Source organism: Ruditapes philippinarum, unplaced genomic scaffold (assembly GCF_026571515.1).
Source record: "Ruditapes philippinarum isolate M1 unplaced genomic scaffold, ASM2657151v2 ctg6313_1_1_1_1, whole genome shotgun sequence".
Lineage (NCBI taxonomy): Eukaryota > Metazoa > Mollusca > Bivalvia > Venerida > Veneridae > Ruditapes > Ruditapes philippinarum.
Window position 1 is genome coordinate 19,461 of NW_026852902.1, and position 12,956 is coordinate 32,416.

Genomic DNA, 12,956 nt, shown 5'->3' on the forward strand with positions numbered 1-12,956 from the left:
GACTTGACCGTTCATCATTTTTAGGAAAATTTCAAAATAAACACTGACTGAATGGTGATTTGTGGAGACCATGACCGCACGGCTGACCTTGGTCTGCACTGGTCGCATGGCTGCGCAGGTTAAAGGTAACAACCCCCTAAGCAGCTTCGGTTTCGTGTACCTGTTTTTAGCATATATTTGTCACGTGAGATGGTGTTTTCCTGTGTGACGTCATTATTTGAGAAAATACCAATATGGCGGCTCGAGTTTGTTCAAATATTACACTGTTAACAAAAAAACTGACATTCTATCACTAATGATATGTGAACTTTACCCATTTCTATGAAAATTATATACAAAATGAAATAAAAAATGATGACACACAAATGGAATTATAATAACTAAACAATGCCGCTGATTAAATAATGTACAAATGTATTTGAATGTTTTAACTAAATACTTAAACCCAAAATTTACCCCGTAAAATATCCATGTAAAACACTTTTTAGTCAAAGCTTTTCGTTAAATCCCCCTTTTTTTAAAAGGGCAAGGCTTTTTGTCGTCCCGACTGCTTACCCGTCATTATGCATTTAACAATAAAAAAATGTTTAAAAAAAAGTTTAGCCCCGTTTTCAATATATGAGTATTATGTTGTCTTCGCAAACATAATGACTATGCATAAACAAAAATTTTTAAATGAATAAAAATCGAACATTAAGATGTATGTGTCAGCCAGTCAATTTTGAACTGCAACATTTTGAGAACACGTGCTATCCGGGTGGACCTGAAAGCAGACTAAATCATTCCAGCATACCAGACGGACAAGTTCAAAGTTGGACAAGTTCAAAGTTCGGCAATAAACGAAACTGTGATGGAAATTGAGTTTTAAATGGAATGCTAGCAAATATTTCTTTGCATTTTACAATGCTTCTGAGAGCATAAGATTTCCTTTACATCTATATTGCCAGTGAACAAGAATTCGATGGACCCAAGAAAGTCATCTGTTTCGACTTGACTGTCAGCATGAAAACCAAGTGTAGATATATGATGCGAACAATGTAATAAAAATCTTAAACATTTTTCTCTTCATCACTGTTTTTCTGGTGAGTCTGCGCGCGCTGCTTTTCGGTTGTTAGGAAACTGATGGACGATGCAGACGACAAATGAAATGTGCATGCAAGCAGATCAATCATCTGATGATAATTGCAGAAATGATCACAATCACGCAGACGATTATCGTGGAAAGGCTATGAAAGATGGCGCCACTTGTCGTTTTGTTTTCTGAAAAATAGAACGATGTTCATTTGCAGGATGCATGGATGTTATAAATGATAGAAATTTAATAAAGCTGAATATTAACATTCTGCACAAAGCATGCAATTAAAATTGGAATGCAAATTCAATCATCATTTTAATGCATTAACATCGCGTAAAAAGCATTACTTTAGTCGTAACAATTTTAAAATTTGCATCACAAATCACGTAAACTGGAGCAATGAAAATACGGAGTGAAAAATATGTTACTAATAGAGACTAGGGACTTCTTTCTTCTCAAAATATGTTTCAAAGATTTTTACGCATTAGTGTGCAATAAAGCAATTTGAATAATACAACCGCACGGAAAAATAATGCAATGGAAATTTGTGTGTTTATTATTCAGGCCTCGAGGTCCATAATTACACTGTATTTTACTTATGTTTCGTTCACGTTTAAAATGGTCCATCTGCTGTCTCGGACCTTTCACAGTCCAAAAGTTTTACGATTTTTTACAATTGCTTTAAACGTAGATTCTTGCACATGTCACATGGCGTATTGTCAAAGGTGCAATGTGCATTTGAAAAGGAAGTACTAAGAAAAAAGAGCCTGCCCATACTCTTTAGTGCTGAATTGTCAAGCAAATAAGGTCAAACACTGTCAGGCTTATTTCTAAATGCAAACAATATGTGTTTGACAACTCATAGTCTTGACAACACAAGTGTGTGTCAGGCATCCTTACTTTACAAATAAACTTAGCAAGCTCTTGTATGACTAGTGATTTCAGACAACACTTTTCTTTATAAAAATAAAGCCTATCAAAGCGGAAAATACGTATATCTAATGCATGCTTCACTACTTTGGTATTTTTAGTTGGGTTTTCTTTTCGAATACTGTTTTAAAGCTTTCTTAAAAGCTGACTTTGGCTTAAGCTATTGCGCTTAGCGTACGCTAACATGCTTAATTTAGTTACGAAATCTGATTACCATATGATGTTTTCAAAGCAATAAATTAAAGTTACATTTAATAAATTTCATCAAAAACTAAATAGCGACATTTCATTAATAAATTGGGTTTTATATCGACTCCAGGTCTTATTTTGGTGTTCAAATAACCAAAATGAGTTTTATTAGCATAAAAAGAGGTAACCTCATTGTGGCGAAATGGGAAGTACAATTTCTGTTTGCATGAGAAACTCCGCCTTCGGATCATCCGTACATCAATATTAAATCAACAAACATGACTATAAGTGGCAGTCCTAATTTAACGGCATATTTCCGCATTGTAACGGATGTTTTCATACAAATTTAATCTTTTTACGAGATGATTACTTTTACTGAACCCCAGGTTTAGTGCACGGTTAAAGTGTGTTTGCACAAGAAAATATCACATTTGCTGTGTTCCGGATAGCAACTATAAAACTGTGACGTAGCGCATACACGAGCTCATTATAGTCTTCATTTGCATGTTAAAATTCGTATACGAACTTTAGTGTTACCGTGGGGTTTCCCGTTTAAAATCCTAATTTATGAACAAATTTGATGAGATTTACAACAAAACTTTTAAAAAGGTTAATGAAACTGTTGAATGTTTGATTTTTAGGCCGACGGAAAAATATTTTTACATATTTATTTAATGTAACTTTAAATAAATGAACGCAACTGATACTGTTATTTAGTGATAAAGTTTGTTACAGTTGGAGGAGCAAGTATGATATGGAAAAACTTGTAAAGATAAGCAAAGGGAGATAACTCTGCATACCTGCCATTTTTTGTTTGAGTTTCGGCATGAGATATTCCCAGAAAGAACATTCTTTAGTTCTATATCCTTCTCGTATATGCGTGGTTCCGTCCTGAGAAAAAACGATATGTTGCTCTGAGTTTGTTGTAAATTCTGGCCACTCATTGCCAAATGAATCTAAATTCCTGCAAGGATTGAGCATAAAAATGTCATATAGTTATTCCCCTTTTATTTTATACAAATGGCGAATATTTAGTAGCAGTAGCGTGTCCTGTTTCCAAAAATAGATAAAAGACGCATGCAATGTATTTTGCAATAACTAAACATAACCATAAATTTTACACCTCTACATGCAAGGTATCATTTACTTGTTTTTAGTTATCGACATTTTTAATATATTGTTAATTAATGTAATATTATTAGTTTTATTTTTCAAAAATTATTTTAATGGGTTAATATTGGCTTTTCTTTTTGGATAAAGGTGAAGTTATCGGCCAATATAAATTTAAGACAAAGAAAGGAAAAATACGAAACCATCGAAGTAATAACAATTCCATTAAATGAAATTTGTAACGATTATCTATAAATGACAAAATCACAGTAAGATTCATTAAGGATCATTAAATTAAATACAGTAAGTATTGACACGGTTTTAAAATGCTCCATGTCCGGATATTGGCCACTTTTCATGCCGTATTGGCTCTGACTGTCAACTAAATGCTTGTCGTAATATTTTTTATCATGATCGATTTAAAAGGAAGAAAATAAACTTATAGATCTGGTTCCAAGCGATATAAATGTAATTAAATTCCATTGTATGAGTTTAAAAAATACACCTCTGTATTAAAGAAGTACTAAATATGAAAATGAAGTAATGTGTTACTATGTTTAATTTATAATCATATGTCATTTGCTCGTTCGTTTTCTGCAGGTGTCTAAAATTTTGATTTTCAACAGTTACTTCCCTTTCATTAACAATCTGCATTTATAGACCAGATAAGTAATAGAAAGAGCATCCAAACACGAGGCTATCTGATTTGTACGAGGGGGCTTAGCTCCCGAGTGTTTATCATGTTGCCGAGTGTTTTGATGTTCTTTCTCTTTTGTATCATAGTCAAACATAAAAACACGTTCCCTGTTGTCACAATATGAAACACCAGAAAAAAGCAATGACCGAGCATCTGAATATGATATTTCTATCGCTGCTTTCCCTTTTCTGTCGTCACAATAAGTAAACCCCAGCAAAAATGAGCCAATCAATGGGCATGCTCTGGAGTGCGGGTAACTAATACATGCACTCCAGTTAACGCACTGTGCATACATATGTATACGATTTAACTCTGACACGTTTTCAACAGAAAGTTCCCCAAACTTTACATAAAAATGCGTCTGTTAATATTTGAAAAATGAAAGAAAAGAATACAGTAGAACTGACACGTACCCAGTATTCGCAAACGTTGTAAAGTAATCCATGACCTTTGCACTGACCTCTCTGTCAAGGTCGCTATACTTTAGCATTGGATTAAATGGTTGACCAAACACCGGCTCTATTTCGTATCCATGTAACGATCCCATCCATGACGGCCAAGGATTGGCGGAATGACGATACTCAAATGAGTACATATATGTTCTCCCATGTGATTGGCTGGCATGATGACTAGCAAAGCTTCGTACGTCACATTTAAAAGTGATATCACCCACTGAAAACGTAATGTTATTTAGTTTGTTTAATATCATAAATATCATGAAAATCCCGCACATTATGCTATACTCCCTGCTTGTTAAAAATTCAAGCAAGAGCCTACATGAAAAGGAAGAACAATGACAATCTGACGCAGATAAACGCTTTCATGGTGCAATTACTTAATGTTACATGACTTAGAATATGCAAGAGAAATTTCAGAGAAGATGCAACTGATCAGGTTTTTCTTTCATTTTAAGCAACAAAGGTGATTGTGATTTTATATTGTGGTAAACAACATACAAGTATTTCTTTGATTTGAATTCCAAAAAATAAAAACAACAGCAACGACAACAGGCTTTTTTCCGAATGATTTTTACATCTTCTAGATATGGTTTTGAAACATTCAAGTCTTTAATCAATTTTATGATACTTGCATTTGCTTCCTTCGATCAAAATAAAGGGGAAAAATTGTTCTTGTTTAAAAAAGACTGGTGACGATTGTCCAATAAAACTCGACGTTACAAAGGCGAAATATGATGAATAATAATTATTTAATTATCATTCCTCCATAATATATTCTAGAATCTTGTCCATATGTAGCCTAATATAAGTATATGAAGACAAAAAACCTTACCTATGTCGTCCAGAATATCCCTATAACTCCCTCTAGTGGACGGTATATTTGACGCATTGTATGTAAACAACACACCTTCACAGTCAAGGTCATCCTCATTACAGCCTGTTGCCTCGCGCATTGTGTGCAAGAACTGGCTACTGTTTAATGGGGCTGGGTTTGAGATATTTGGAAATATGTCTGGGTACCAATAAATCAGCCAATATTCACCTTCATCTTTTGTGTTTCCAAGCAAAATATCAGCGCTTTTTAAATTTCCTGAGTTAAGTAAAATAGAGGGAGTATCCGTTAGAAATATGCCGTCTGTTGTGGGGCCGAATGTTCCAATATTCTTATTATAATTTATTTCCCATTGATTGGCCTCAAGGTCCAGAGCATCTTTATTGCGAAGGCACTTTACAATCTCCTTTTTATCGGAGTTTGAGCAGTTCATGATATTTGCAAATGATTTAATGTGTTCCAACAATATGTCTGGCGAGTCATGCGCCCATGGACACAGCGATGTACCACTTAGCAAAATTGCATTATTAAAATAAGGCCATGAGGAATTAGCTAACATATGGTGACTTATACTAGAAGCACCGGCACTTTCACCAATTAATGTGATTTTACTACTGTCGCCACCAAAATTTTCAATATTGTCATATACCCACTTTATTGACAGCTGCTGATCTAATAGGCCCATGTTACCTGGCGCATCGTCAGTGTCTGTAAACAGAAACCCTAGAACACCCATTCTGTATTGCATAGATGCCACTATAACTCCCTGCTTTGCGGCTAAATACCGCCCATCGTAAACGTCTAGCGTACTAGTTCCAAACGTAAACGATCCACCGTAAATCCAAATTAGAGTTGTAGCAAAATTAGTTTTATTTAATCGTGGGACCCATAAATTTAAATATAGACAATCTTCGCTAATATCGGTGTTGGGATTCCACATTTCTACTCCTTCAAATCGATCGAAGTACCCGTCTACAGTCTGGATGCAGCTGTTCGGTAAAGTTTTGGTCTCCTTCACTCCGGTCCAATTACTTACCGGTTGCGGCGCACGGAAACGTAGTTGTCCCAAAGGCGGGTTTGCAAACGGTATACCTAAGTAGATATCCACTGTGACGTCATCGATTACGACACTAAATCCTTCAATATCACCATTTGTAGTTGTAACCTTGGAAGCGCGTGCTCTTGTCATTGACATTAGAGAAGCAATAAACACGGAGGTTACAGCATGTGTCCATCCCTTCATTTTATCTGTAATGAAAATATAAGCTGTTATATCTCGTGAAACATAGATTAACGCTCAAAGGCAAGTATCAGATTATTTAAAGGTACTTTGCCATATTTCAACTAAAATACTATTTCTGTAACACGAATTTAATGAAATTGAATGAGAATGGAGGCATGAATGAATTACAATTTAAAAAGCTCATTTTCATGATAAGTCATCAACACAATCAAATAAGTCCAACACATTTAAAGTTTAATTTTAGATACGGTGTTTACAATCACCGTTTCAACCAAACCTCATTAAAGTCCTCAAACCGTAACAATGGCTATGGAGGGTGAAATTAGACGGTTGGTTGATCCGAATTTTAAACTATATATCTAAATAACATCCTTTAGCGTGGCTTAATAATATCTTCTATGCTGATGTTGAAATGAATTGAACCATGATAAGTGGTTGTTAACGATTTGTGCAAAATCTAAAATATATGGATCTTTTTGAAGGTCAGCTAGATTTATAAGATATAAATATCGTTCACATGGTCCCATTTTTGTATTTGGAAAAATAAAATTGAACGGAACGCTAAGCTGACATTAAATATTCAAAAACAGAAAAGATAGTAGATCTATGTCAACGGTGTATCTTATTTTGGTATAAATTAAACTAAACGTTATTGAATGGATGGGAAACGTATGCGGAAAAAAAACAACAATATTCTCGATACGTCTTTCAGTCTAAAGCAAAGCCATCATAAAAATACAAAATGGAAAGATGCGAATATTCTTATTTATACATCTTACATTTTCTGACTGATGTCTTTTTGAAGATTAATATTAATCTTCTTATATTTTCATCTTAATCCTTCCTGCTTTTAAAGTACAGAGATAAGATGCGGGCGGATTAAGACACAAAAGTAGTTCCTTTGAATGGATACAAAGTTACATTACGCGCGAAGTTGCATTAGCGTTAATTGATAGTGATGTGCGCATTAAATTAAGTGTGGGGGCGGAATGAAGGTTTGATGTTATTTAAAAGGAAAGAAAGGCATGTTTTGAGACCAATCAAAAGTTTCTCACGACCCGTGCTCAGGCATCTGTATGAAGTTGAATTGATCGCAATTGCTTTAAAGATACCTTATTATTTAGCTACAAGGCTAGTTTCAATTTATTGTAAATAAAACATCCTGCCTCTTCTTCATCAAAGCCAAATAAATAGATTTAACTCAAACGAATTTTCATTTTTTTCAAGCTCTGTATTGAAGTCTTAACCAAAGTGATATTCCTAATTCAGAATGGAAGATAGGTCTATACTTACATTGGTAGGTATCAATCAGTACTTAATGTGAAGTTATAAAAGGAATAATTTATTAGATGGATATTGCGATTTTCAGTACGCTCAATTAGCAGCGAATTAGATACACTAGGCGTTAGAAAATGATCGGTAGTGAAATATTCGACCGACGCATAGGAAAGTAGATTGTTAGTCACTTGAACAAGTTTTAATTTTGAGCGTTCAGAACACTGTATACGAATTCATTTATATCCCGTATTGTTTGGCAATATTGACCTGAGGCATTTGAATATTCAGTGACCTTTTGTCTGTAATAATCGGATTCCGAAGTAAATCTTACAGATATTATAGTATGGCTTAACGGTATGTATGTTTAATGTATAACTACAGTTATCTGCTAAATTAAATTAAATGTTGCATATAAATAAAAAAGTGAAAGAATTTACGAACAAATAAGTTTATCGAGCGTTCGAACTTGCGACCTCGCGATTGCAATGCTAACTTCTAACCACTAGGCCATCGGCCCCTAATTATGCATGAAAGTATCCAGAGAACTTTTATTTTCTATCATTAAAAACAAACTTGTAAATCTGCCATAAATCGTAATGAATAACGGAATTAACGAAGAATCTCTCGAAAATCAATAAATTGAACAATAAATAATAATAAAACAAAAATAAAATGATTTCGACGAGAGATTATGAAATTTAAAAAGGAATTAAAATTTCAGCAAATGATTCAGTTTTCTTTTGCCAATTAAACCATTAACGCAATCGACATAAAAAAACAAGATTTATGGCTGAATCAAATAAGTCATATAATATGAATTAATTCTAAATCTTTCTTTGGTATAAATGTCTAACTGGAGATTAATGGATAACCTTGTCTGTTTGACAGTTTGTCTAAACAGTAATCTACCAATAATCTCTCGTCGGCATAGCGAAATCCCTTATGAATCCTTTGGGAAAAGCGTGCTTTTGCAGGAGGAATTTACAATGTTTTTTTTTGCTCTAAAAAAAACAACAAAACAATATCCGTCCAGTATAGTGTCCTGATTTAACTTCTTTACAATACATATCTTGTTGGATTTTGAAGAGGCCGTTTGAATTTTTTAAGCAGAAATTCGTTCAAACAGATATTGATGACTCGTCAGAATTTTAGAAAAGGAACTTACTGGCCGTCTAGCTGAACCATTTTATTAGTTTGTTTGCTGTTTTAAAACAATTAGTACAGTTATAGAGATCTAGTTCATTATATACAACTTTCTTTGTTTCTATTTTGCTATATTTTTGATGAATTATATGACATTCACACTACTTACCTAAAAGGCATCTGACAAGTCTTATATCCATTATTAGAACATTATCAAATACATGTTTGCCTTTTCTCAAGGAGTGAAAGCTATCCGTACTCAAGTAACAATAAGTTATTGTTTTGTTAAAGCTATAAGCGACATTGTGATTTACTTTAATAGCCTTATGTAAGCAACTTGGACATGTAAATAAAAAGAGAATAATATCGCACCCTTTGTTATTTTTTTTACAATGACTGTCACTCAACCAGTCAGATTAGCTAGTGCTGATTATTTGATTATTTTAAGAAATTGTTAACTTGCGTTCTGAATTACACGAACGACATGAAACCTAAGAATAATTATTAAAAGATATTCAAAACATAATTCGATAAAAAATAGTTGTTTAAAAAAAGAAGTCAAATGATGTAACTTCTCAAATGACAAACATACATCAATTGTTAATTTACACATCTGCAAATGTTTCTAAATTCTACATTAACAACCATGCAATGGGTGCTAAGCTCTACTTTGAACGATGCTAGGGGGCGTTTCCAGTATCTCTTATTTAACATAAGCTTAATCAAACCGGGCAGAATTAAACGATGATATTACACTAACGTTGCAATTCGTAAAGTTAATCACGCTTGAGTACAATCTCGAAAATAGACAAAACTAAATATTCGGTTTCTACAAGTCGAATGATAAGAGTATTTTGAAAAAGGGAATATTGCATGACCAAAAGAGCATCTGTTTATAAAAATCAAATCAAACAACTTTAATGTTCGATAGGGTAGATATCTACATTTTATTACCGTAACCAATTCAAATAACAACCGCATCTTAATGGCACAGTGTTCTGCACAGTGCAGTATTTTACATCTGTTTAATTTAATAACGATTTTAAGTGGGTTTTTTAGATATATGCTACACGTTATATATCCATAGTATCGAATCTGAAACATGACGACTTGAAGTGTTTGGTTAAAAATATCTCATTACAAAGCAATTTTGTTGCAATACTTCATTATTATCAATGTTATCGTTTTTTTTTTCAGCATTTTTTTCTTTTAAATTATCTAATATTTACTTAGAGGCCCATTATGCCTCAGAAATACTTTTTTTCTCAAAAGATTTTTTAATTTTGGTTTGCTTTATAGTTCCAAAATGTTACTCGTCGGCCAATTACCGCATTTTTTTCATCGGCTGATTTTTGGAAAGTTACAGTGAATTATTTTTGTACGGAAATAAAAATACTACTTTGTTTACGTTTTGCTACTTTTATGACAAATCAGCTACTTTCTTAAGATAACAAGCATCAAACATTCTCTAAAACCATAATTTAAACATTATAATTTCATGTTTGCCCTTTCTTAAGAACTAAAAATTAATTCATTTTTGAGGCATAACGTGCCCCTAAAACATTGGTCATATAAACTAATCAAAATACATTTTGTTATTAATTTTGTTCGAACTTAACAACTCATTTTTTATCAAGTCTTGTATGCATTTCAATTTGCATCAATTCTATAAAAATATGTAAAAAAAGTTGATGCATCTTTTCTAAATTGTCGCTTTCAATGAATATTAATTTTGTCTGGGTATTTCGATACATAAAAATGTCTTAATGATGAGAATATACACGATGCTTGCTAACGTGTTAATACATACAATGAAATACTGATTGCTTATTAGAAGAAAGCAATAAAGATACTACATGTAAAATGGACAATGTCAGGTTCTCGTTACCTCTAAATAAATGTATTTGATGAGCAGTACTAGACACGGGCATAGGTGGATCTAGAAGAGGGAAAGGGGGAGGGGCGTGGTCGGATTTAAATAGTATGTTTAACCATTTTAAGACTTGGATATCAACTATAATGTTTGTAGTGAAATCACACAAAAAAGTAGTAAACATTGCGCGAAATATGACTCGGTAGCCTCATCCGACAGCCGTGAAAACTAATAAAATGTCAAAGTCATTCTTGAATATACACGACTCATTGACGAAACTTTACAACAATCATCTGGGAAAAAAAGTCCGTTCTCGCACCTGGCAGGTATGGAATCTAATATATTCAAAAGATTACAAACCATTTGAGATTTACACATGAACGTACAATAAAGTCACCATGGAGGAAAGACATCAAAATTCTTCAGAGAAGATTGAGGTTAAAGTAATTTAAAGTCGGATATACACTTGTCGAACATTCATATAAAAATCCTATTCTTAAAGTTTAAATTGTCTACTGTAACAATCGATAAATGCGAATCCTTGGGACTATCACATATGACAAAACTCTAAGCCAAGGTTTTGTGTCATTGTAAAAAACAAACTTTGCATAAACAAGTGATAGATATAAACAAGTCAGTCATGTGATGATGTAAATGTTCACATCAATTCTGATAGATTTTTACGAAAACAGTTCATCTATAAATACAAACAAATTATAGGCACTTGTGTAAATTGAATAAATATCAAGGGAAGTCGTTTGTCCTCTATCAAAACAATTATAAGGACACTTATTATTAAAAATAAAATGTATGTAAGGTCATATTATTTGCTCCACTTACATAAAAACTAACTGAATATAGCATAAACATCTAAAAGATAACATTTAAAACGATTCTATAATTCAACTATAACTATAATGCAATGATAACTATAGAATCTAGCCCAAATTGATCCTAAAAAAATCTTGTTTCATTCAAATAAATAATCACTTTCATAACTCATCATGTCGAGGAAACCTTTGCTCTAAATTGTATTGAAATTGATTAGACATAATTATTTAGATACATGTACAATATAAAAAAGTGTTGGGAAGAATTGAATGACGTCATAATGCAAGTGTCTAAGCTACTTGAATAACACAGGAAGTGCTTTGTCTTCAAACTAGACTTAGATGAATCATGTTTATTTTCGGTATCGGACAGACGCCGTGAATGACACATCTTCTGGCAACTAAAAGTTATGAAACAAATCATCTTTTAATTACAATGGGCTGTCTGTTGCCATCATTTTGAGGTGCGTCATTTTCTAAAACATGCAAATATTCCAATTTCCTATTGAGTAAATGCATTATTTAAAGTCTCGTCACTCGAATTGTGTTCTATGTTTGGAGGCGGACACATGGAAGTTTACTAATAGAATGTTCTGTCGAGAATGGTGATATGATAATGTTAAAGCAGTATGTAAATTGATTTAAATTTGTCACTTGAGACCTAGTTCTACAGTCATCAACGCCAACGTATATCTAGCATTTACTTGAAAGCAGCAGGTCAACAGATGAATACTAAATTTCAAAAACAATTTGAAAATTAATTAAATGTAAAATATTGTGAACTAAACAAAGGACGTCATTTACACATTTCAAACGACACTTACGATCCAGGTAAATCACAAAAAATCAAAATAAGCGAAAATAGAAATATGGTGATAAATATCCCGCTTAACATGTGACTTATTAATTGAGTCCTTTTTTTTTTAATCCTGGCGATAAATACATTAATTGCAAAACACATTTTAAATCTTTTCACTTTTCTTAAAGTTCTTAGTATATTTATCCCAACATTTATTTTCCTGAAATATATTGACTTATCTGTAGGCAAACTGCTTTAAAATTATTGTCAAATTGAAGCCGTTCATGTGTCGACAAAAATGACAGAAACTAAGATGCCACAGGCAAACAATTGTTCAGATTATTTATTCTAAAAGAAATTGTTATAACATTCAAACGCAATCTGTATAGATTTGAAAAGGCATCTGTTTAAAGTTTGGCACAAGGCAAAATACTTGACACGTAGTTTTTATATACAATTTAATATCATTGACAGCATAGAAAAATACATAATACATACT

The 12,956-nt window shown here is 32.8% G+C and overlaps 1 protein-coding gene across 6 annotated transcripts in view; it reads right to left on the reverse strand.

The window, feature by feature from the left end:
• Positions 1-592: 592 nt before the first annotated feature.
• Positions 593-12,956, reverse strand: part of LOC132728005 (cholinesterase 1-like) — a 52,272-nt gene continuing 39,908 nt past the window's right edge. For 4 of the 6 annotated variants that reach the window (XM_060713626.1, XM_060713633.1, XM_060713619.1 and 1 more), the window contains exons 2-5: positions 5,292-6,539; positions 4,415-4,673; positions 2,995-3,158; positions 593-1,260 (exon numbers count right to left, since the gene is read on the reverse strand). In XM_060713626.1, coding sequence (XP_060569609.1) covers positions 1,169-1,260; positions 2,995-3,158; positions 4,415-4,673; positions 5,292-6,534 — 1,758 coding nt within the window. In that variant the 5' untranslated portion in view covers positions 6,535-6,539 and the 3' untranslated portion in view covers positions 593-1,168. Of the gene's footprint in view, positions 1,261-2,994; positions 3,159-4,414; positions 4,674-5,291; positions 6,540-6,702; positions 6,776-6,811; positions 6,836-12,956 lie in introns of those variants that run through there. The other 2 variants (XM_060713646.1, XM_060713610.1) reach the window with 2 other exon arrangements.